We start from the raw sequence: 27,044 nt of genomic DNA on the forward strand, positions 1-27,044 counted from the left end.
ACTTACTAAGTGCATAGGCTTACTAAGTGCATAGGCTAAGTGATTTAATAATTTAGTGAAATAGAGATGGTTCTATTTTTTCAGGTTAAGTAGACCTATGCGCACGTGCCAGTGGCGTGACCTGCCACTCTTGGAGGAGTCTTTTCATTCTCTCTGAAGGGGGTTTATCAAGCATGAACCTGTTTATGATTTGTCCTCTCCTACCGTTTCGCTACAATCCCATGGAAACATAGGATGGTGAAGTGGTCAGAGCACACAACCTTCAAGTTTATTGAAGAATATCTTCGACATAAGTGTTTTTTGAACTATAGAAATGAAAACTATCTTAACAAACAAGCTTAAAAATTATTCAATGTTGGAAATAGTGGAAGCTATGGAATATTCTGTCAACGTGCTGCCAGGAGTTGAAAAAAAATCGAAAATTCAAAAATATATCGGGTACTGGTGTGGAAGATTTATTATGTATTAAAAACTGGACGGGTTTGGAATATTTCCCTCATCCAAAACAAATTTGCTGCCATCCATTGGTAAAAGTACACCCCAAAGTAGAATGTTCAGCACTGTTCTGTGACGAGCCCTCAGCTAACCTATTCAAAATTTTTTTTTTTTAATTTTTTTATTTTGAATTAACTTTTTTTTTTTTCATAGCACTATTTCAGTTTCCCATAAGATTGACTCAAGCCAAAGCAAAATGACAAATGACAGTAACAAAACTAATTTTTGGCCAAACAGTGCACTAGCAACCACTGATAATTCTTTGCTGTCTCTTCCTCATATATATTGCATTCTTTTTTGGAGTCTTCCTAAGTGCAGAGCTTGTCAACTCTCTTCAACAATGCACAGCAAATTTTGAAGACGTGCGTTCTTTAAGAATGACGCTGGTTTTTCAATAAAATTCCTTCGAGACCACTTTCAAAAGCACAGTGCAAATTGTGTAGATTACAAGATCCGATGTAAATAAGGCAAGGTGAACCAGATAATTTTACTGCATTGTCCATCATTTTTTAAAGTGATTTGTTCAAATTTTACTGTTCAATGCCAGTGTAATCATTTTTGACAAATGAAGAACTTCCATTTCTAGCTCTTTGCTGAGCATTATAAATATTGTTTATGTCTCTTCATGCCTTAAAAGTATGGAAGACCACTGAATGCTATTGGGTAGCATCAGAATCACCAAACCTAGAATAGGCCTATGTATCCAACTTCTTTGAAATGCAAACTGTTGTTGGTGAAACAACAGTTTGCACCGTATTTTGAATGATGAATGTTAGTTACTGTCCAAGACCATGAAGTAATAAATACAAAATTATTTTTCCATCCAGACAGAAGTTTTTAATGACTACTGTTGAACCCTCAAACTAAGCAAATGAAAAATTAATCAACCAAATGGTCCACATACACCCCCCTCCCCTAACCTTAAAAATGATACAATTTCTGTTTTGGCAGAATCATTAATTGCATTCTCCAACATTTGTAATATTTGGAAATATATCAATGATTTCCTGCTCAATTAAAATCAATTACACTAATTTTGTCGATAGGATTTGGTAAAAAAAAGTAGGAAAAGTAGGACAAAAACTAGAAAGTAAGACAAAACCAAGAAAGTAGGACATTTTACCAAAAAGTAGGATGAGTGGGAGCCCTGCATCAGTCTATATGTTGTGTATTCTCTTTTCCCCTCTTATACAAGTTAAAGTGAATAAATTTATTCTTTAGAAAAATATCATATAATTTGGCTCTGATCACAGTATTTCGTAAGCTCTACCGGATCATCTTCATCCATTGTTGCGGAAGCTATTAGCTTTAAAAAAACACCTCTCTGAATGCCAGATAAATAAAAAATTATTACTATTATTCTCCCGCACGTTGCATCTCTCTTCCTCCGTGGATTTGAGTAGACTGAAGCACGCATGTGCCAGTTGCTCTTTGTGGAAAAAAAATAAAAATGATCCAATGAGCGCCTAGATTAACCACTTATCGTGTGGACACTTTTGGAACAATCAGTAACTGGAACATATTAAATAAGTGTCCAGCTTCACATGTATCCTCTGCCTTATAGAATCGACTACACACTACAGTAAAACTAGACAGCATGGACACCTCAATACATTAGGCAATTTTGATGGAACTGGACATAATCTTATGATAGGAAATGTCCACAACACTGAATCTATTTTTCTTGGATATATTTTAACGGAACCATACATGTCTAACTTTGAAAGGTTTTACTGAGCAATCATATGAAATAATATTGAAAAACTGAGTAATCACAAAATCACAAACAACAAAATCAAAGATGGACTTTTTCTTTCTATGTTTAGATTCACCGGTACCGGGTTCGAGTCCGGAAGTTTGTGGTCGTTTCTAGATTAAAAAAACAACTGACATAAAGGTAAGCAACGGCGTCTCACAATGACAGGAAGGAAAGAAATAATAATTTTTATAGTTTTGACGATCATGTTGAATAACAAAATATAAATTACCTTTGGCTTTTCTTTTATCATCCAATTTACGATGGAAAAAAAGAAGCAAAATGAAAAAGAGGCTGAAAAAAAAGTTCAAGGTCTATTGAGTTTTGAATTTTGCCATGATCTTTTTCCTTCTTTAGATTCAGCTGGTTGGAATATTCAGCTGTCGGTTTCAGCGGATTCTCTCATTGGCAGAAGACACATCACGTACCAAGCAATAAATTATATTGAAAAATATCCATTTAATAATGGACGGACGTTTCAACTCGTTTGTCATCGAGACAGTCGACCTGAACAGCGAAAGGGGGGGGGGAGTGAAACCACAACAACAGAACAAAAAAATTCATTGAAAAAAATCCCTTATTTATGATTCAAATCCCTGTAAGAGGAAAAATGCTGATGACACGGATTTCCGAGGCATCTACGGACTTCGCAGGAAAATCTGGTTTATGATTGGCATGTGTGGGATTCACACCACTGAGCTATAATAAAGTTTACTTATAACTCAGTGATTCACACTCGATCAACAGCAGGGTGGGGGAGGGGTTGTAAAATTTTAAAAATTGGAAGAAAGCGCACTCCAAGAATTTGCCACACGCGTCTTTCAGAAAAAGTTTTCACTAAAATCACTAAAAAATTATCAATGCTCAATCAATAAAAATTATTAAGCTCTCAAAAGCTTCAGACAAAAACGTGAAAATCTTTAATAAAAACAATGGTGTAGTAAACAATAAGAAAAAATGGAAATATCCTTTAAAACATGGGTCATATGGTCATACAACTACCAGCGATGTAAAAATGTAAATCGGGGCTGCCATCTATTTTTATAAAGTAACAGCTCTCCTAGAGTATTTGTTCCCTTATTTTGAGTGTTTTAATCTAAATACCAAAACAATAAAAGGAGTTAATGCTTTTGAGATTTTGGAAACAATAACAAAATCGCTGTGTATGATACTTGAATAATTGAAGATTAATTCCTTCTTAATCATGCCACCTAAGACGCCTTCATATACGTGTATTAAGGAGTTCTAATGCCACCTATCGTCATACTATGACGTCACCTACTCTGATGTGCATTGTTACGTCATGTATTAACAAATTCATGACGTAAAAATCCCAGTTGGAAAGGAGGTGCATTTCCTCATTTATAATTTCCTGTATAAAAAATAAATGTAGAAGATAACAATGGCGTGAGCATTAAAAGATATAGGGGAAGAGGTTGATAGCTGGAGCTGGTTTGAAAATTAACTTTGCTTGGTTATTTTAGTGTTTAGGGTTATCTCTATATTGTATTTTGTGGTTTTGAAAAATATATATTTAAGTAATTTATTGATAATAGTAGCGTCAAGAGTATTTTTAGGCCTACTTCAATAAGTACATTTTTTGAGGCTTGGTAAGCCACATTGTTGGCTTTTGGTCCAGTTGACGTCCAATACTAATTTTCACCTTTTCCTCACGGTGACCTTAGTATGTTACACTGAAGGATAATTATCAAGAGTACTTAGTCATGACGAACAGTATGGAAACTAATGAAAATGGACAACAATACACGGATTCGGTTTTCAACAACGCCCCATTTTGGAGCTCTAATCTTTCTGGAGAGACCATACTTGAGCTGGCTTCCGATTTTGACAAAGATATCACAATCAAACTTCATGGCTCGACCCCTATACCTGATTCAAACCCGAAAAAGGTTCGAGACTTTATAGCTAATAAAATTTCGGATACCAATCGAATTAAAGAAGTAAGATTTTCTCGTGCTGGAGACCTTCTGATTTCAACATCGTCAACCGATATTGCGTTAGAGGCTCTGAAAATTACATCTTTTGGTGATATCCCAGTTGTGACTTGTGTGCTAACAGACTCGCTGTCCTCACGATACATCGTCAGAGGTATTCCTACATCAGTAGAGCTTTCTGAGGTGGCCCAGGAGCTGGAACATAATGATCTTACTCCACTTAATATCCGTAGAATTCTTCGTAATAAACAACCTACAACTTCAATTATAGTGACGTCATTGGGCTCTTCAATGCCTGCTGAACTTAAACTTTGGTACCAATTATTCAGACCTGATCTATTCATTGAACGTCCCCAACTTTGTCTACGTTGTTTTCAGTTTTCTCACAGAACAAAGTTCTGCCGGTTATCATCCCCCCTTTGTCTTTATTGTGGTGAAAATCACCTTGCCAAGGACTGTAAAGGTGTGAAAAGATGTAAAAATTGTAACTCTGAAAATCATCTACCCACTGATAAGCTTTGTCCTAAGTATCAAAACGAAGTGAGAGTATTGAATTACAAGTTAACTAAAAATGTCCCGATCCATGTTGCTAGACAGGCATGCAGAACATCCAGCAGTTCATATGCAGGAGTAACAGCTTCATCAATTTCTTCGGATAGTTTTCAGTCTTTTAAATTGGACATAATGAATGCAGTTTCTTCCGAACTAAAAAAATTCAGGGAGGCACTTGTTGAAGAAACAAAGCAGTCTATTGTGGAAGCAATCACACAAGCAATAAAAGAGGTTATTCCCGACATGTTGAAGTCCCTGATGGAGGGTGTTCAACCTAATTTGATGGATCCGAGAAATGTTCGAAAGAGGCCTAGCTCACCGGAGAACTTAATATCTGATGCAATTCAGTTTAACCCTGTTCGAGGAGGTAAATCTAAATTACCTCGTGAACTGGGATCTCCATCGCAGAGCAGTGGAAAGTGAATGAAATCATGGTTTTGTTTGTTTTTTTTCCCCCCCTTTTTTTGCCAACTACTTTTCTTTTGAAGAGCTTAATCAGCTCCTTTTTTTTTGATTTTCATGTCAAGTCGACGTCATATAAGGTTATCTTAATGTTTTTATGTTTTGTGGAAATGAAGTTAATTTCCCAGTAGTAAGCATGGTGCAGTAATTTTTTTAACACTGAGTTTTTTATGCCTAATTTTAGAAATTTCAATATCCTTCAATGGAATGTCAATAGCATCTCTTCAAAAATTACAATTCTTAAGCAGTTTATAGATAAATTTGATATTCTGGTTTTCCAGGAAACATGGCTCTCTCCGTCCAAAAAATTCTTTCTTCCTGGTTTCCATATTTATCGTCTTGACAGGAATTACTCCTCAGGTGGTGGTATCATTACAGCCATTCGCTCTTCAATATCCTCTAAATTGGTGTGGTCCTTCTGTGATCCCTCAATGGAAATTCTTATCACGCAAGTTTTTATCAACAATAAATCCTTTTTCCTAATCAACATATATAGACCTCCTTCTCCCTTTTCATCAGGTCCTTTAGACCAGGCTATTTCACATGTTTCTGGTGATTTTTTATTACTTGCTGATATGAACTGTCATAATAAAGCATGGGGTAGTAATCACGACTCTAGTGCGGGCAATCAATTATACAACTGGATCCTCCAAAATAACATTTGCCTTTCTCCTCCCAAATGCCCAACCTTTTATAGAGGTTCTACAGCATCTTATATTGACTTGTGTTTCAGCTCTCCCAACTTAAATCGTCATTTGATCTGGTCTACAACTGCTTCTCTTTACAATAGTGATCATATTCCAATTCGGATTTCTTTACCCTCATACCGTCTTGCTGCCATCAATATAAAACATTCCATTCACTGGCCTACTGTTGTCGCTCATCTAAAAGAGATCAACATGGAATCAATTTATAATAATCTTTATGACCAGATCAAACAAGCAGTTCATTCATCCTATAGGAAAAAACAAAAAACATTCTCTTACAAATTAAGACTTGATCAGGATGGACGTCAATTACTTAAGAGAAAGAAATGTCTGTTCCGTACTTATCGTAGAATTCCTTCCATTCAAAACTTAATCAATTACAAACAGCATGCTGCCATTTTCAGGCGTCATCTTAGAATCCTTCGGTTCAAAAATTTTGTTTCAGAGATAATGCCACTTTCTTCCCCTTCACAAATTTATTCAGTTCTTCGTAAACATAAATATGTGGCTTCTAAGTCATGGGATAATTCCAACCATATTTTTTCTACTGCTCAGAATAATGTGGTAACTCCTTCAGACCAAATAGCTCTTCTAAAATCTCATCATTTTCCAACATTCAATGATGTTCCTTGTTCCTTGTTTATTGGCCCACCTCGATCATTTTGTGACACCACTAATAGTTCCTTCACTGAAGGTGAACTCATGAAAGCTATCAAGTCTGGCAGATCAAATACACCAGGTCCAGATGGCATTCCTCTTAAAACTTTCAATCATCTCCCCAAAAAGGGACTGGAACTTTTATTACCCTTTAATAATTTATGGCAAACTTCAACTTGTCCTCACTCATTCAAAGAGGGCAGAATCATTTTTATACACAAATCTGGTAAATCACCATCTGAGCCGAAATCCTTTCGTCCTTTGACACTTATTAATACAATTAACAAAATCTTTGAAAGAATAATTCTTTTCAGACTAAATTGGATCTCATTGAAATTCAATATTTTTCCTCCATGTTTTTATGGGTTCAGAATTAAAACAGGGTCAGAAGCTTGTCTCAGAGACATTGTATTTAACATTCATAAGTCTTTTCAAAGGAAGGAAACCAGTTATTTGTTGGCATTGGATATTCGTTCTGCATACGATTCTGTAAAGCACAATTTGTTAATTCACAAACTGGCCAGGATGGGTTTCCAAGGTCTCATACTTGATTGGCTCTATGAATACTTGACTCATAGATCTCATTACATTGATTGGAGAGGAGATAAATCCCAAATATTTTCTCCGTCCTGTGGTCTATTACAGGGCTCCTCATTATCTCCCATCCTTTTTGCTCTTTTTACACTTGACATAGTCACATATATTCCAAATCATACAAGTATTTTTATTTTTGCTGATGATATTTTCCTTTATACGAGTTCAGATGATGGTACTACAGCAGAATTAAATATGAAAGAATCCATTTCGCAAACTCTTTGTTGGGCCAGAAATAGCTCTTTAGATATCTCAGTAACGAAATCCAAATTCTCCATCTTCTCGAGAAAACGAAATGTTCACTTTCCTTCTTTTGTCATTGACAATATTCCCATTCCTTATGACCCTTTTATTAAAATTTTAGGTATTTACTTCGAGCGCACTTTACGTTGGAAAAAACACATTCATCATCTTCATTCTAAGGGTACCTATAGTCTAAACATTTGCAAATCCATTAATCATGCCTCGAGGAATATTCCATGTAGTTTTATCAAACCGGTGTTCAGAAACATTATTACAGGTATTCTTGGGTATGGATCAGTCATTTGGCTCAATGCAGCTGAGTCTTCTCTTCTTAAACTTAACACAATTTATAATTCAGTCATGCGCTCAATTCTCTGCCTGCCAAGGTCCACTAGAATCAACAAAATGAAAATGATTCTTGATTTTCCTAAATTTCAGGATCTCTTACTCTTAAGGATCACCAATTTTTGCATTAACTCAACTGCTTCTCCTACTCAGGGTCCATCCAACCTTTTGAATACTGGTTTTAACAAACTTGCTCCTCCTTTGTCAAACAAAATGGACCAATTTTTGGCACACTGTCAGTTCTTTCCACTGCCTGTTATTCAACCAGTATTTCCAAATGAGCCTTGGCGGCCTGACAATATCTCTATTATCACAGATTCAATTTTATTTCAACAATTCCCCAAAATTCCAGGTGTTCAACATCTCTTTCAAAGTTTTCTGGATTCTATTGATCCAAATACAATAATACTAGCAACAGATGCTTCAAAGAAACAATATGTTTCTTGTGGTGCTTACTATCCTGCACAAAATACTATTAGAACTTGGTTTGCTCATCCTGACTCTTCAATTTTCTCAGGGGAAGCCTTGGCCATTTCAATGTGTTTAAAAACATTTCTTCCTAATAACAAACAATGTATGATGATCTTTTCGGATAGCAAATCAGTTTTGTTGGCATTGAAATCATTCTCTTTCCGTTCTCACACTGTCATTCATCTTCTTCATTCACATTTAAACTGGGCCAGTTCTTTCTCAGAACATATTTCACTTATCTGGGTTCCTAGTCATTCAGGCATCATTTTAAATGAAATAATAGATAGAAGTGTTCGTCTTATGGCTTCTTCTGTACAGGCTCCTTCTCCTACGCACATATACCCTGAGGACCTTCGTGCAATTTTTCACCAGAAATTTAAAAACTCAAATTCAGTCTCTCAGAGAAGTTTACTTCCAGAATTTTCTGGCTTCTATAAGTCCTGTGAAAAGTATTCCCATCTCTTTTCTTCTCGGAAGTTGGAAATTTTGTTTTTCAAACTCATTGTTAATAGGGCTCCTCTTAACACTTATTTACATTTTATACACGAACTGGATAGTCCAAACTGTTCACACTGTGGTGAGTTGGAAACTTCTGAGCATTTTCTTTTTCACTGTTCTAAGTTCTCTCATATTCGGAATCAGACACTTAATATTTGCCATCCTCAAATAAACAATTGGAATAAATTTCTTTCTACTTCTCCTAAAGTTGCGATTCAGAGGTTAGAAGAATTCCTTACTCTATGTAATCGCTGGTAATTTTGTTTTTTCGGTTTTTTGGGTTCCATTTTTTCTCTACACACACTCATCAAGGGACTACATATCATTAGCATTTTGTTTGTAACCAAGATCGTCCCCTTGGTTTGAAGAAATCATACTCTCCTTCCCGCTCATCACCATTTTCGTGTTTTTTTTTTTTTTTGTCAAATTTTTGTGTTTCCTTGATGGTTGTATTACTTTGTATTTTTCATATGCCTTACCTGTGGTTTTTTTTTTTTTTTTTTTTTTTTTCTTTTCTTTTCTCCCTCTCTCCCCCCTTTCACTTCAGGGATTAGCCTTGGCAGCATAGAGCCCTGAATAATAAGACCAAGACCAAGACCAAGATAACAATGGCGTCACAATTGCAAGTAAACACCTGGGAAGGTAGGTTTTGGGCAAATGCATTTGTTCGAGCATTTAAAAATTTGTGCGTTATTTGTTGCATTAAATCGCAACATTTTATCAGTCGGGACTTAATTATGAAAGGCTTGGGTTTATTGCATTCCAATGGTTAGTGCCGCTTGAGAATAATCGCATAAGACGCGGTAAATAGATCTCAATGCACTTCATTATTTATTCTATATATCCGTGAACAAGTCGATGTTTGATCAATTATTCGATAATTATAAAAAGTTAATTTCTTTATAAATGCTATATATATATATATGAAAATTTCGGCGTATAAACTACAAATCGAGTTCATGAACAGGGCCCAACTTGGGGGCTCCTACTGTGACAAGGGTCAAAGATATTTTATTAGTCAGTGTAGGGCCTATTGCTCAAATTTCTGGGCCTCTCTAATTTATGGGAGGTAACATATATAAAGTGTTTAACCCTCAACCAGAGATGCCGCTGTACTTTACCTGGGTCCCTTTTGAGTGAAAGTGCTGGTCTAAAACATCTATATCCCGGGAGGGACAGAGCCTGGGTCGTGTCTGGTCTGTCGGTCTACAACATCAGATTGAAACAGAAGGGTGGCGAAATTCTAATAGCACGCAACAAAGTCATAAACCACACAGCCTTTGCTATTGATAAACAAATACTTTTACTAGAATTTATAGGGTGTATACTTTTCTCTTTTAATCCATGAGCACATGATAAAAGTATGAGACTATCTTTATTTCAGGGCTTACACCAGAGAAATGGTTCGAAATGGTTTTTTTTTTAAAACTTTTACAGATATACTGTATATGCAGTGTATATATATATGTGTGTATATCCCCCCCCCCTCCCTCCTTTGCAAGTACACTGCCATGAAAGCAGAAAATTTTGTGTCATTCGTAGACTTCAATTGAATAATCAGATAAAGAAAATTTTAGGTGCTAATGCAGATTTTCTAGTTGCCATGGCAATCTGGCGCCCAGGATTTGTCAAGCCCTGATTTATGGCAAGAAGATTTATAAGAATAAGATAAAATGAGCATATTTTACTTTAATATTCATGCTATTAAGAATAATTTTATTATTTTGTATTTGCACAACATTGTATCAAAATTATATATTTCTTTAGGAAAAATCAAAAAATATATAAAATTGTTTTTAAATAATGGCAGAAACAGCAATGTTTTTCCCTGAGGGTGGTAAAAACCATAGGTTTTTCTATAGCCTATGTGGTAAAAACCGTGGAAAAAACATGTGTTTACCATGTAAAAAAAACGTGTTTACCATGTAAAAAAAACATCAACGGTAAATACAGTGGCAATCCTATTAATCAGAAGCATAAGAAAATAATTTGAAATTTAAATAGTAATTTGGGTCGTCCGTTTTGCGTCATCATTGGTTTTGTAAATCAGTCTCACTTGTTTGATCTTCAGCATCATTGATTATTGTTGTTCAGACCCATTTCAAATTCTGAGTGACTTCGGTCTTCATGTTTGGGAACACTTCGCAGGTGGAGGGGTTTCATCTGCAATGGTTTGAGACAATAACCTAGATTTGGATCTGGTACTCATTTATAGACACAAAAAAAGTGCAATATTTTATTGCAGCAATCACTTATAGGACTGGAAGGGTGTAACCCCCAAGGGGCCGTTCAAGTATTACATCATCGATGGCGGGGGGAGGGGGGGTTTGGATAATGCTTACGTCATCAACCACGTTTTATGAAAATATGAAATAATTTTAATGACATCTTACTCAATGCACCAAAAACGAGAAAAACCTTTCGATAGTTAGTTGGCAATTGAAGTAACATTCCCCATTACTATTGATAAGTGCCCTACAGAGCCACTTTAATGATCTCAATGTTTCGTTGATCCAAGTGATCTGGAAATGTGTCCGGGCTGCTTAAGTGCTCTGGAAATGTGTTCGGGCCGCTAAAATGCTCTGGAACTGTGCCACGCATCACTTAAATAATCTGAGAATGTGCCACGGGTAATTTGGGTGACGTAGAACCGCACTGGGGGCCACTTAAGTGCTCTAAAACTACGTCACATGTCATTCAAGGTATCTCTAAATGTGCCACAGATCGCTTAAGTGTTCTGGAACTGTGTCTCGGGTCATTTAAGTGATCTGAAAATATGCCACGGGCCGCTTAAATGTTCTGGAATAGTACCATGGGACACTTAAGCGATCTGTAAATGTGCCGTTTAGTTCATTTTTACAAAATTAGGTTTGAAGAGGGCAGGCCGCATCAAGTAACCCCCAGGGCCATATTTGGTCCGCTGGTTAAGGAACTTGATGGGATTTATCATTATATGACTTAGAGGGTGGGCCGCAATGAATTTATTAAAGACAAATTTTGAGTTCATAGCCTTCAAATAACATTGAAATTAACAGAAATTGATTATAATAACATACCTAAATATAGAGGTATTTTCTTCCGAAAAATTTCAATTTAAAAAATATATATTTTTTGCATTAAAAAATAAATTTTTGATCGGGGGAGGGGGGAACAAGCCCCTATCCCCCCCCCCCGGTGTGTCCCCGATCCCACCAATGTGCGTTAGGTTTTAGAGAGGCAGAGCTGATGACGAAATTTTGCTGACAAGGGGGAGGGGATTAAAATGGCTAAAAATATGCTTATGTAATACTTGAACAACTCCCAAAGCAAAATGTTTTGTATTGTTTCTTCAATGAGACCTCAGCTGACTATAACTCTTCTGCGATAAAAAGTCCCACAATAGTGTTTCATAAACTTTTCTTAAAACTCTTACTGAGATTGTTCTGCAACATATTTGGCTTTGTTGTGGGAGGGATATCTTCTAGATCTTGACAGCTGCCTCATCCCATTCTAACTAAAAGTACTGTAAAATATGTGCTATCATTCTACCTACTTTCATTCTTTATAAAATAAATAAGTCAGGTTCTTGGAGAAAAAAGATAATTTATTTTTTCTTTTGTATTTTACATTGTGGGTTAAAAATAAACATTATGAAAAAATATATGCTATGCTTATTATAATTTTTTTTAGTATTAGGCCTATACTAATTAAAACGATGAGCTTGGTTGATGAGTAAAACTAGACTGGTTTATTTTGTGAATTACTTGAAAAAATTAAAAAGTGCATTTCTAAGACAACTATTTTTTCCTCTCTTCCCTATAGAAGCCAGAGATCTGCTGAGACAGTGGCGTGATGATAACATTCGGTCATCAGAAGAGGTTCAAGAGATATGGTTGAATTTTCTGTTGGAGAATATCAATAAAGTTGGAGATGAAAGTTAGTGAATTAATTGAATATGCATATTTTTTGGCAATTAATCATCCAATGAGCATCTCTATTCATATTTACATAAAATTTGAAATCTAAAAATTAACTCTAGTCATTGACTTTTGTAATTTGGAAATCTCAAATAGGAATCTCGCGCTATTACACTCAGTAATAAACTAAAATATATATCAACGTTAGATTTTACAATCTGAAAAACAATTTTAAGCTATTTCCGCCATACGCTTTATTTTGAATGGGATTTTTTTTATTTTACTATGTGGTATATGTATCTGCTAAATATATGTCCTGCATTTTTATCGAGAAAATATCGAAAGCTTTAAGTAAACCGTGGTTGAACGCTGCATTTAACCCAACACTTTTTATATTTAGCACCAAGATCTTATAACACACTCAGTAATGATAAAAAATTGAAAAGAAATATAAGCAGCTTCAAAAATTGCTTATAGATTACATTAAATCCTTCTGCCAAAACTGACTAAAATTATTCAAAATTCTAAAGAAATACCAACATATGCCAAGTGTTTAACTAAGTTTGTTTTGTCTCTCTTATGCTTCTCTTCTATGTGAAAGAGGGAGAAACACCATTGGATAAGAATAATAACCATACCATTGTTTGATCAACTTGTATCATTTATATATATTTATAATGTTGAGTGTAAATTGAGTTGATTTTCAATAGCCCTTTCTTGCCACCGCTGGAATTTTTTGTGGCTTGACCATGGATATTATGTATATTTACAGTTATTTCCTTCCCCATTGTGTTTGCTTTTCCCTATTTATGTTTTATCTTCCCCCCCCCCCCCAGTTTTGTATGCTTGTGTCAATAAATTATATTATGGGCACTGTAGCCCAGGTCAATAATACTTGCCTATAGTACCAAAGGATGTTTAAAGGTGTCGCGAGTTCGATGCCTGGTTCATCCTTGTCAGAAAACTTTCCTGACACAGGGGTATAAAAAAAATGGCGACATGACCACAGAAAAAATTGTTATCGCAGGGAGCCCCCCATCAAGAGGTTAATGCACCAACCTCTTGATCAGCATAAAAAACAAGCCTGTTGTTCCGAATCGGCAATGAATTTTAGGTCCTGGTCTAATTAGCCCTCATGTGCAGAAAATGACAGTGGTGTGACAAAAATGATCAATGATCAATAAATTATATTCTATTTTCCAGAATGGTTGATTTACGAGCAAGTTTGTGTGGCATCTTTAGATTGTCATAGGTTAGACATAGCTCAGGTAATTGAGATTTTTTTAATTTTGTGTTTTTCATACTTTTTTCTAAGTTTGCATTAATGCCTCTATTTTACATGATAGGTGAGAGTAGTCAATACCATGTAAATCTGGGTATAATTTCGCATACTAATACATAAAAATACAAGTTCATTGTGAAAAACATTTTGCAAACACCCTATGTCAGTCTTTTGGTAAGAATTGTGGTTAAAACTACAGCTGCTCTTGCATAATTTATTATAATGAAAAAGTATCTTGGTTGCTTAAAGTTATAAATAGAAGCCAAAATTTCTCATTCTTGCCATATTTTCTAACTATTGTCAACATTATGATGCTTTATATTTAGCAAATTCATGAATAAGGATTGCATTACACATTTTGATGTAGTGGTGTATTATCTCACAGGATTGTTTTTGTTTTTTTTTTCCTTCACAAGGAAGCAGCAACAGTAAGACATCATTATGCTAGGGACAGGTGGTCTTATAAATCCAATAAAGACACCAGCTGCCCCTAAGGGACAAAGACCAGTGTACTAGTAGTTACATTACCTCACAGATATTTTCATTTTCTTTCCCATAAGAACTAGTAAATCTCGTACTGTATATCACCCAGTCTTAATGTTCAATAGCTTTTTATACTTTTACCATTAAGCCCAGTTAATCAAGGTTCTACTGTATTGTAACAGATTTGCGAAACATATGTTACATACAGGGTGATTATAATTGAAGTTTTGATTCCAAAACTATACAATAAGAGCTACTGGTCAGAGTGACTTGAAAATTTGCATGGGTACTCCTGAAGCAATGGAAATTTCTTTGGCAAAAGAGAAAAAGTGCAAGTAGTTCAAAATATACAAGTAGATGATGCTGTACTTGGCCAGCAGTACAATCTATTTTATGCAACCACATGAACAGAGGTCAGATGGCGAACTTTGGTGAATTGCAAGCATATCCACATCATGACCACGACATACTCTGATCTGTTGTTGAACAAGCATTTTTGTGCTTTCATCTCATTGCCATTTAACGGTGAATAATATATTTAACATTTCTTGAGTAAGTTTTAGTTATTTGTTTAATTACTTCATTTTTTTGTGATGTTTCCACGAATTATGAAATCTTGCAATACTAATTAAGTTACCATTTTGCCCTGAATGGTTGTCATTCCCATTCTGCAAGCAAATTTTGAGTTGGATGTTTTGTTGGAGTTTTCAAAGAGTTGGATGAGTACAGTGTCATTAATTTTTTATTTTTAAGTATTTTTTTCCTCTTTGCCATATACAATTCCATTGCTTCAGGACTATTCATGTAAATTTTCAAGTCATTCTGACAATGGCTCTTCTTTTACAGTGTTTTAAATCAGAACTTTACTTATAATCACTCTGTATATCGTAAATCATCACTGATCAATCTGCATTATTTATGCTTCATTAAATAGATTATATTCACCTAATTTTTATCACAGTTTTGGTAAAATAGTTTCCTAATTAAGTATACTTTAGTAACTGGAGCACTTTTAAATTATATGGTTAATAACATTAAGAATTTTCAAACACAAAGTAATTCATTAAGCAAAAACAATAATTAAATTCGCAAAAAATGGTTTTCACTAAAATGTAAGAAATATTTATAGATATATATTTGAGTGGTGTTAATTACATTAATGAGCATTTTATTTGAATTAATTGTTAGGAGTGATTCTGATTTTTCAGAAATATTGTTTTTAATGTTAATGATATTTAAACCAAAAAACCTGGTTTTTTGGTTTTCTTCACCAGCCCTGGATCGAACCCGGAAACCTGATAGTATCCTTCATGATGGTAGAGGTACATCTTACCACTGTACCACTTAGATGCCCTATAAGTAACTGTGTCACTCTATCCAGAATTATTTCTATCTCAAAACTGCTCTCCAGATACACCTCTATTTCATAAAGATTTTCAGCCATTTTATGTAAAATGAACGATTAAAGTGAAATGAAATTTGCTAAAGAAAAGAATGCCTTTAGATACATACACACTACTCTGACCTGACGTGTGACCACGTGGTAATGCGAAAATATATGGTAATGCGAATGATATGAAATTCCACCTGTGAGTTTTCTGTAGGTACATTCACGCTGTGTGCTGATGCAAGCTGATGTATCACTCCCTATAATGACATGTCAGGACCAAATCAAACCTTCCAGATTTTCATCAGTCGTGTGAAAAGGCAAATCTCATCTTTTCATTTAGTTTTTGCTTTGTTTGTGTTTTGGCTTACTTTGTGACCTTCTAAGCTTTTGCCCCCAAAGCATAATATTTTTTATTGTTCTGCAATGAGCCCTAGCTGACTGGAAATGTTCTGCGGTAAAAATTCCCATAATAGCATTTTCTACATTTTTTCTTAAAAGTTCTTCCATATTGTTCTGCTGATTGTTCTGCAATGTACATCATAAATTTCGGCATATTCTGCTTTGGGGGCTTTTACTATGATGGGAGAGGAACTGATTGAACATGTTTGATGGAGGAATTAATTTGTATAGTTAATGCATGTATTTTTTCCTTAAAACTTGTTTTTTTTACTACTAAAATTAGTTCATTTAACAATGGGTTATGAATTAAATAATAATGAATCATGATAGTTAAATCCGATCAGCTTGAAATTATACATATGCAATTTATGTGCAAGATTAAAATAATATTTAATATCAGAGGGCTGCCCTTACCAGACATGGGGCCCAGGAGCATCTCAACAATTCTGGGACATTTTTAAAAGTAAAAGAGGAGCGTCCAGTGATTTTCCCCAATATTTTCGAAAGATTCTGCGATTTTCTATTCATCAGCTCGATTAATTCCTCCTCCTCTGCGATTTCTGAATTGCTGTTAATTCTCCAATTTCTTCTCTGCTCATATCGTTGAACCCTTATCTCTTTATTTACCTGCTTTGCTGATGTGACAATATCTTCTATAATCTCTTTGACTGGTTCTGCAGAAATGGAAGTGTGTTCACTAGAATATACTGTCGCCAAAGTCATTCACAAGTTGATAATTCTCATCTTTATAGCTTCCACTGTTGTAGCAATGACAGTAATGGCATTGGTGAAGTTCATCTATGATTGAGATGTTTCCTGCATTTGCATCTTCTTCATGTGCCTGTACAATCATCGCTGAGTGATGTGTGTGTGGTGAGCTGTAAATACTTGCATAACCCCCTGATTAAGCAGAGTAATGCTACAGATTGAGGTAGGAGGCACGTAGAAGACTTCAATGCCATGGTGTTCAGGGGTGCTATTGCAGTATCCAAAGGACTTAAAACATCATGTCTTTACAGTGGTTTCTGACTTCCAGAATGAAACACTATTTAATCCAATCCAGTAAAAGTGTTTTTGTGGTCTAAGATTTTCTATACAAATACTGGGTAGTACTGGGCTAAAATATCTATACAAAATACTGGAAGATGTGACTTACTTCTTTCTCCTCAATGGTCGCAGATTTAAAAATTATCATTATGGTATACAAATTATGCAATATACATATAACTCACATACTTTTTTTATCACACCTACAGAAAAACAATGCTTTCTATGTAAGAGAGGTGTTCATCTCAATGTAAAGTTTTTGTTCCCATCAATACACCATCAATCGAGTGCTGTGACAAGGGGACACTACTATCAATTGTTAAGGGACAACTCCAGGTTGTAGTGTTGAAGGGAGTTTTTTTTCTAACAGGGTTGTGAATAAATGAAATAGCTTACCCTTGGATGCTGTGAATTCTACCACAACTGACACATTTGAAAAAAAAAAATGAACATATCGGGATCACAAGTCAAATCTATATACAGTGGAATCCCATTTTAACGAATACCATTATAGCGAAAATCTCCTTTTAACGAACACTTTTGTAATCCCCCAAATAAGTTTACATAGGAACAATGTTAAAACCTGGAATTCCTTTATAACGAAATTTTGTTTTAACTAAGTGATTCCTCTATTCCTCTAGTCTTTTGGCATTCGTTATAATGAGATTTGACTGTATATCCATACTTAGATGAAGATAAGTTAACCATAATTTCTTAGGGGTACTATATTTTCTCATAGGCCTAGTACTTAGTTTTTTTTTTCCTTCTTTTTTTGGGGTTGTTTAATTTTAAATATATTTGACATTCTTTGTTTTATAGACATTTTTTCTTCATCCACCCTGTTGGGCAGAGCATTTTTCTGTTTGTATTTAGGTTAGTCATTGACGTTAATCAAAGATATTAATTCTTACAAGACTGTTCATGATTTCATTAATTTTGTCATGCAGGAATGTTTAAGAGCTCTAGATAACCAATTCCCTGGAAGCCTGCGAGTTCGTAAGCTGCGAGCAATGGAGTTTGAAGCTCTTGAAAGGTTTGATGTAATTTATTATAACTCATTATGTCAGTCACATAAATTTTAGGATTACAGTGATTCCTCGTCTTAAGTGCTGCTGTCAAGGGGTAAAAAACAATTTTTCAAACTAAGAGCTGCATTGCCATAAGTGTATATCTTTTCAGGATAAAATTTAACTTCTGTATAGTTACTATTCTATGAATTTTTTATCTATACTGTTAACATTAGCTACTTTGGCCTATTTTCTAAATATTTCAAACTCATTTTCCAATAAACTCAACATTATTACTACTTTTAAGCTCTGATAACCTATTTTTGTATTGGTAGACTATCTTATATTATGTAGCCTATATGTAAATAAACAGGTTTTTTTTTGCTTAATTTAATTAAATTAAAAGAATAAAGTTTTGGGCAATGGTACCCTTGCATGGGGGTAACTTTGTCCCACCTCACTTTTTCCTATTTTAAAGCATTAAATGAAGAGTGAGTATTTCTTATACCTGGGCTCACATAATGAAACTTCAACTTTTCAAAGAAAACTTATATTTCAAATTTTATTAATGATATTAATGGCAATATTTACACTGTTTTTTTTTTAAGTTTTACTTAATCTTATGTTTTACAAATTGTTGACCGAAAAAAAAATAAAAGTTTTTAACAGGCTTAATTATTAGGAACCCATAATCACACATTTCGTCATAAAGCTTTCAAGTGCAGGTTCCCCTGTGCTTACAACTCTCAGAACACTCAGGGAAACGATCAACCCCCCCCCCCCCCCACAGTAATTGTATATAGTGGTGACGATAACAGTCTTCACCATAGCCATTTGTTCATTATGGAAAGGAAAAGCGCCATGAAGTTTTTAATTGACTCTGACTCTATATACCAATCTTACCTAACAAAGGCAATGGCAAACATATTACTTTTGAGCTTTTCGTCAAATAGTACCCACACATTTGCCTTTAGTTTGATTGTGGTGTTGGATCTGAACTTACAGCAAAATTTCAAGTGTCACTTTACCCTTGCTAATGTTTAAAGACAGATTATCAGATCTGATTTTTTTGCTCACTATGGACTCAATATCAGTAACAAATGACTGATAGGTCTGCTCGCTTCTTTTTTTGTAAAAGTTTTACTTATAATGGACTTTCATTTACTATGAAAACAATCTCGGGGAATAGCACTGTGACTCACATTTTGAGCAAATTCCCTGAATTAACAAATTCTTGTCTATTTTTTAAAAGAGTCTCTCTCGTCTCTTTCTCACATAATACCTTACACAACATCAAGACTAAAGGTTCCCCTGTTTTCACGAAGCCATGGAGATTGCATCCAGCCCATCTGAAAATTGTCAAGGCCAAATTCCAGATCATTTTATACCAAGATATATATTGTTCATCGAAATCAAATTTTTCTTCCCTGTTTCTTTTTGGTTTCAAAAAGACCAAATGAGTGCTGCACAATGAAGTCTTAATTAAATTACCATTCTGGATAACTACCCAGTACCACATGTACAGGCTTTGCTCAAAATCTACATGGGTATAAATTTTTCTCTAAAATAGATCTGGTCAAAACATTTCATCACATTTCTGTAAATCTCAACCTCATTCCCAAGATGGTAATCACCACTCTCTTTAGTTGGTTTAAATTCGTCGTCACGTCATTCTGACTCTCAAATGCTGCACAAACATTTGAATGTTTTATCCACGAGGTGTTATGCAATCTCAACTTCTGTTTCTTGTATCTTGATGACCTGAGCAACATCACATGCACCTGAAAGAAGTGTTCCACAAACTCAATAAGTATGGCCTAACAATCAATACGTCTAAAGGTGTGTTTAATCTGGAATTTTCTTTCTGGGGTATTTGGTCAATCAACACAGCCCTCCCTAACAAAGTGTATGCAATCCAAGAATTTCCTCTTCTGGAGAACATCAAACAGAAGATTCCTGGGAACTTTAAACTTTTACAGACAATTTCTACTAGCTACAGCAGCTGTACAAGCAGCATTTCATTCCTTCCTGTCTAGCAGCAAGAAGAATGTCAAGGCATTAATTCCTTGGATTTTTGAGATCAGATAGGCATTCAAAAAATGCAGAACACAAATTTATAATGCTACTCTTCTGCACCATCACCATTAGTCGTGCGTGTGGATGCCAGTGATTTTGCTATCAAGGTGTCACTGTGCATAAAGTATCTAGGGATAATCAGCTACAACCACTTGCATTCTTCTTGAAGAAATTTTCAAGCATGCAAAGGAGTTGTTCTGCTTACAACCGAGAATTACTAGTGGCTTTTCTGCTGCCAAGCACTTCAGGTATATGCTAGAAGAAAGACATTTTTGCATTTTTAGGGGATCATAAACTGTTGATCTATGCGTTCAGGCAAAAACCAGCCAATTTACAACAGAAATTCATATAAAACGTGTTAAAATTATTCCACCAGATGCTCTTTCTAGAATATCAACCATTTCAGTATCTGCACCTTTGGATCATATGCAATCTGCCGCTGACCAAGAGAATGATGACCACAAATTTTATTGACGCTGGGTAGGAGGGGGTATGTGTTAGTGATTGATCATAGACAAATGTCTGTGATGTTACATTTCACATTGTAGCATTTTTTGCCTTGCCAAAAATGGTAATCTAGCAAGGGATTACGAAGGTAGCTGAGAGTGACGTCATCCTTGTATATAGCAAGGGATTGTCAGCGATTGAAATATTTTTTTCTTGTAAGTGAGTGTCATGACATATGATGGATGTCATATAACTTGTCTGTGTATGTAAATAAATGTTTGTGCCTGTAAAAGTAACTTTCATCTCCTCATTGTATCACCTTTACCAATGTTTTGAGCTGGGGAAAAGTCATCTCACTCTTTCTACTGTCCCATCTGGAAGGGGTGCATTTGCTGAAGTTAAGAAGGGCTACTAATGCCTTTACTTCAGTACCTTACACTACAGTGTATGGAACAAGAAAAGCAGGGCATGTGTTTCCAGTGGTGTATATAGTAGCACACTTGTGTGCTCGGTTTTCAAGAGGACCTGGATTATATTCCCATGGGAGGCTATATGGCTTTTCCTTCCAAGTTCACCTCGGGATAATATCCAGAAAAAGTCTATTTCCTCAGTGTATTGGGCTGAGAAAGGGTCATCTCGCTATCTTATGATTTATTTGTTGTCTTATGAGTGACTGAACTTTTTGAGACCAGGAGCTTGGCTAATAAAAATTTAATTTACCAGGCTGTTGCCTCAAAAATATTAACAATCACTGTCATAAAGTGCATCTGTCTTAGATATTAAATTGGGGTTTTTCCCATGTTTCTTTTAGGTATGATGATGCTTTGAAGCTGTATGATTCCATTTTACAAAATGATGAAGCGAATTCTGTCATTCATAAGAGGAAGATTGCGGTGTTAAAGGCACAAAACAAGGTGATTGAGGCCATTAAAGAATTGACAGACTATTTAAAAAAGTAATTTTCATGATGATTTCATTTTTTTTCTTGTTGCATGTTATAGACCTTGTCTCATTGATGTAATTGTTGGAAGATAATAATTGTTAGTTGGATAATAATTGTTTGGAAGATATATTTCGCAAGGAAAACACTGAATTCATGGCCTGGTTGTGTGAGGTGTATTGGAACATTTGTAACTCAAATTTTCAATGTCCAGAACTAATGTCAACCTCCTGTGTAATGTTTCTTACAAATTGAAATTATATTCCTCTAATTTTTTATAACTGGAAATGATATACTGAATTTTAATGTATGTAAGAAACTCATTTTTGCCAAAAATTGAGTCCCAAAAATTGGAGGGGTTTCTTATACATAGATAATATTTAATAGTATATATATTTTCAACTTTTTTCCCAATTTCAAGCCCAAAAAATCTGGGTTCCTTATACACTTTAAAATACTATTAAGTTTTAGGAAACACTTCAAGATATAAAAGTTTGACTGTACAGTGAAATTTCAGTATACAAGCTAAATTTATTCTGTGAACATGCTCATGATCCAAAAAACTCATATATTGATTCCCTATAAGAAATAATGAAAACTCAAATGACTCATTCCATGATAATTTCCATGCCAACCACAATTCTCTTATAAGATAGAAATGCAGGTTAATTTATCTTATATTAAAATCAAGGTTGTTTTGGTTTAAACCTTGGTTTTGACCAAGTGATTTTTTTTTAAAAAACCAGTTTGGTTTCTTTTCAAAAAATCAAATAAAAGTGGCCTAAATATTATTTTTTCCTTGAAATATATCATATTGGTTCATTATTAGCCAAAATTTTTCATTTTTACCACATTTTTATTCTTGGGTTACATTTTGATGGCAGGGTTGGTAAAAAAACTGTTTTGTTTTTTTTTGAAAAAAAAACCAAAAACCAGGTTTTTTTTGGTTTAAACTGGTTTTTGGTTTTAAACAGTATTAACATTAAAAACAATAAAATTTCTGAAAAATCATTCAAACTTCTAACAATTAATTAAAATGAAATGCTAATTAATGTAATTAACACTATTTCCATATTAATTAATCAATAAATATTTCTTACATTTTAACAAAAACCAACTTTTGCAATTTAATTATTTTTTGCTTAACTCAATGGATTACTTTGTATGTGTTTGAAAATTCTTTTAATGTTAATCATATAACATAAAGATGTTTTCTCCAGTTACTTTCAATATGCTTAATTAGGAAGCTATTTCGCAAAAACTATAATAAAAATTAGCTGAATATAATGTATTTAATGAAGCAGAAATAATGCAGATTAATTAATGATGATTTATGATATACAGGGTGATTATAACTAAGGTTCTTATTTCAAAACACTGAAAAAAGAATGATTGTCAGAATGACTTGAAAATTGAAATGAATATTCCTGAAGAAATGGAATTTTATTAAGTAAAGGGGGAAAAAAACCCTTAAAAATGTAAAATTAATGACATCATCCAACACATGGGAAATTTGCTTGCAGAATGGAAATAATAGCCAGTCAAGGCAAAATGATAACTTAATTATAGCATTACACGATTTCATAATTCATGGAAACCAAAAAAAGGGAAGTAATTGAACAAATAATTCTAATATATAGGGGATGCGCTGAAGCTTGCAATTCACCAAAGTTTGCAATCCAACCACTGTTCACAACATTTTGAGGTACCCCCACAGCCAGAAGTTGCAAGGGTTAAGGTCAAGTGAACTGACGGCCGGCCAGGTGTAGTGCTATCCCGTTATTATCAGAGTGGGTCTTCAGCAGCTGCTTTGCTGGTATTGCAATGTGCATCTTGATAGAAGTTGTTCTATCCGCACACTGATGCTGTGGAAGTGCCAAAATGATGTGGTTGCACAAAATAGGTTATACTGCTGGCCAAGTACAGCATCATCTACTTGCACATTTTGCACTACTTTTACTTTTTCCTTTTGCAAAAGAAATTTCCATTGCTTCAGTAGTTTCCATGCAAATTTTCAAGTCATTCTGACCAGTATTTATTGTACTTTTGGAATCAAAACTTTAATTATAATCACCCTGTATATAGCTGATTATCTTTCATAAATCTGTTACTACTGTACAGTAGAACCTTGATTAACTGGGCTTAACAATGAAAGTATGAAAAAACTGTTGAATATTAAAGCTGGGTGATATACAGTGTGAGATGTGCTGTCGCGATTAACAAATGTTGTGGTGATTACAGTTGAGATGGGCCTGGGAGTTGGAGAAAAGTTTGGGAATTTCATTAAGAAGGATGAATGTACACATATTTTTTTAATAGTAATGTGATCATCACGCATTCCCAAGGGATCATGATGATCCATCCAGGGAATTTGTTAGTGTACATCCATGCCCGAACCGGGATTCGAACCCAGACCTGCGCAGCAAGAGGCTAGCTCCCTAACCACTCAACTGCCAGGCAGCATATTAGGATGAAGGTATATTTTAGAAGGAATTAAAGGGAGCCCATGCCATCTCATCTATTATCTTACACTTGTCATATTATATACATAGGATACAACAAACAAAACAAAAATCTTATTGTGTAATATAAAATATCCATCAAAGCAAGTCATCTCACTTAACACTTTGTTGGTGAGCAAGTGGGCTTGATAGTTAGTGGACTAGAAGCCAGCAAATCTAATATATCAAGAAACAAGAAGTTTATATTCAATCAGCCATTGCTGTAGCTAAACCTGCTTACTATATAGTCCTGGATCCACACATCTCTCTTGTGAAGAGTGTTGTTTTTCCCGTGTATGCAATAAAAGGTATAGAAGTTGTGGATGGATTATAGAAGTTCATAAGTTTATTTCGGCTATGAATTGTTTTCATGGCATAGACATGTCTATTATATGTTTTTCACAAGTAGAAAAATGGGTAGGGGTAGACTTGTTACCATATTCTACCAAATATTAACTGAAATGAAGAAACTGCTTTCAGACATAGTTTTTTTTTCTTTCAAAATGTCTCTCAGAATCACTGGGTGCACGCGCCTTTCTACTTTTTTCACTGAAGGCAGATATAAACAAGATGCCTAAAAAGCAAAAGTTTATAGTTTGTGTTATTTGTGGATTTTCCGTATCTGAAATAACCTCTGGAATGTAACCTTCACATTGGATTTTTCTTGTTGGGCATAATCAAATTGCTTTTTTTGTGAATATGAAATTTGATCGATATGAAATATTTTCAACTTTTGTTCAACTGTATTTATTGTTTTTTTTGTTTTTTTTTTGGTACTGTTGTCCTGCTGCACAGTGAATTTCGTTTTCATTACAATTTCAGCACCACATGGTTTCAAATAATATCTGTTCTTCAGTACAGAAACTTTATCATTTTTAGAATTTTTTTTAGTTTCTGTGTGGAAAGTTAATTTACAATTTGAATGTACACAAATTATTTGCAGTTATTGTTGTAACAGGCACAACTACAAAAGAATGTGATAATATTTAGACCATGTTATCCATGTGCCCTTTGCAGAAGTGATGATGAATCAATTTACAGCTATTTTATTTTAGAGGGGGAAAGTGGACAGTTGGGAAAGGAGTTGAGGGACCACCAGGCAACCTTGAGGACAATACTATCGTGTAATCGTCCTTCTCTTATTCTTGAACATTTCGTCTCTAGCTTGAAGAAAGGGGGAAGAAGAAATTGGTATTGTCACTAGTATGAATATATAGATTTTTTTTAATATCAAGATCCACCCCTTTATCTTATTTAAATCATTGTCTGTCTGTTATTATTTTCATTTAAATCATGTCTGTCTGCAGAAAATGAGATTTTTGGGGGGGGGGGGGGGGCTTTTGATTGAATATACAGGAACATGCAAAATATGCATGAAAAATGTGCCATAAAATTACTGAAGTTTGGAAACATTGAAAAATGACCTATTGCATAAAAATAGTGACTATGACATGCAAAATTGTGAAATTCTCCAACAAATGCATAGCAATAAGAGAAGCAATGCATAGCTGGTTCTGTAACCAGGCAGACCTTCAACACGATACTTAGGTAACACAAAATTTAAGGTATTCACTATTTTTAGTTCAAGATATGGAAGGGAGATGACAGCATTGTGTGTGAGCATGAAACACAACTCTGACAACATAGATACATTTAGGCTACACATACACTCATAACACATATTCTGGCATGTACCAATTAGTAAACTTTCCCCCAATTTCTTCTTGGAAACTGTAGGTCCTTGGCTGTACTTCTACTGTGATTTCAGGGAGAAATAACTGGGTTCTAAACTCCCAAAGGAAAAAAACACTTTTTATTGTTATTTATTATCCAAATTTCCCAGCAAATCATATTTCTTCAGTACCAACTTTCACGCTACTGTCCCCACTTTCTTGAATGTCCCTTTTCTCTCTCGAGCCTTCTTCCACCTCATTTCTCCTCAGCCTTATTCCAACTCTTTTCTCCTGAACCTTGCACAATTCATTATAAATTCGATATAGAGACCTTTATAAGATGCGTTTACTGTGAATTGGTAATATTTGAATTATAGAATTTCAACTGTATGTTAAATTGTTTTTTTCTTAAACTATGACTAGCATTGATACAACCCCACCGTTGCCACAGTGGTGGTTAGCTAAAGTTGTTTTTCTATAATTCCCAGTGGGAATGAGAGCCAATCTCCTTGTTAAAAAGTCTCGCCGTAGAGAGCAACAGGTCTACAACAATATAATTATTAAATCACGCTTCATGCATAGTTAGAAAAATTGATGGCAGATGGCAGCACTACACATTACAAACATACACGAAAGCAAACTTCGTGTTAGGTTCACAGCATGTACACATGCATTCCAACATGTACCAATTTGTTAGAAGTTCTGCAGAGGAATGGGAACAAGATGCATGTGTGGTTTAGTAGTAGCATTGATATAACCCTGCAGGCATGCAAAAAAAGAAAAAGTTCATACTTTCAGTTACTTGGTTAATAGTATAGTGGTGTAGCAGCCATAAAACTATATCTGATTATTCCTTTGTGTTTTGGTATTTTTAGTGATCTGTTTGGCATTGGATCATCAGAAGATGATATGTGTTACACGCATATGTTTTTTGTTTTATTACAACAGGGTTCGTGCATCTTTACAAACTCCTTAAAAAGTCCTAACTTTTCATTTCCCTCTGGAAGGGCCCTCATAACTTACTTATAACCTTACTTTTTGCAGCCACTCCTGAAAAAGTTCTTATTTTTTTCTCTGAAGGGATGATCTTTCTTAGAATAGGCATTCCCCATGGTGATGAATAGCATTGCCTAGAAAAATAAGAATCTTCCTCTGAATATATATATAT

At 34.7% G+C, this 27,044-nt stretch overlaps 2 protein-coding genes across 3 annotated transcripts in view; one reads left to right on the forward strand and one right to left on the reverse strand.

Annotated features, from left to right (window-relative positions):
- LOC149068531 (transmembrane and coiled-coil domains protein 2-like) overlaps positions 1–2,781 on the reverse strand; it is a 106,893-nt gene extending 104,112 nt beyond the window's left edge. For both annotated transcript variants that reach the window (XM_089251350.1, XM_089251352.1), the window contains exon 1: positions 2,484–2,781. In XM_089251350.1, the coding sequence (XP_089107476.1) occupies positions 2,484–2,504 (21 nt within the window). In that variant the 5' untranslated portion in view covers positions 2,505–2,781. The remainder of the gene's footprint in view (positions 1–2,483) is intronic.
- Positions 2,782–3,569: 788 nt separating this feature from the next.
- LOC149068532 (ER membrane protein complex subunit 2-like) overlaps positions 3,570–27,044 on the forward strand; it is a 62,431-nt gene continuing 38,956 nt past the window's right edge. The window contains exons 1-6 of the mRNA XM_089251381.1: positions 3,570–3,644; positions 9,335–9,377; positions 12,537–12,650; positions 13,835–13,899; positions 18,180–18,265; positions 21,574–21,717. Of these exons, the coding sequence (XP_089107507.1) occupies positions 9,344–9,377; positions 12,537–12,650; positions 13,835–13,899; positions 18,180–18,265; positions 21,574–21,717 (443 nt within the window). The 5' untranslated portion in view covers positions 3,570–3,644; positions 9,335–9,343. The remainder of the gene's footprint in view (positions 3,645–9,334; positions 9,378–12,536; positions 12,651–13,834; positions 13,900–18,179; positions 18,266–21,573; positions 21,718–27,044) is intronic.

This window comes from Pholcus phalangioides, unplaced genomic scaffold (genome assembly GCF_987345545.1).
Source record: "Pholcus phalangioides strain wild (caught in Gottingen) unplaced genomic scaffold, Ppha-v1.0 ptg000024l_1, whole genome shotgun sequence".
NCBI classification, from domain to species: domain Eukaryota; kingdom Metazoa; phylum Arthropoda; class Arachnida; order Araneae; family Pholcidae; genus Pholcus; species Pholcus phalangioides.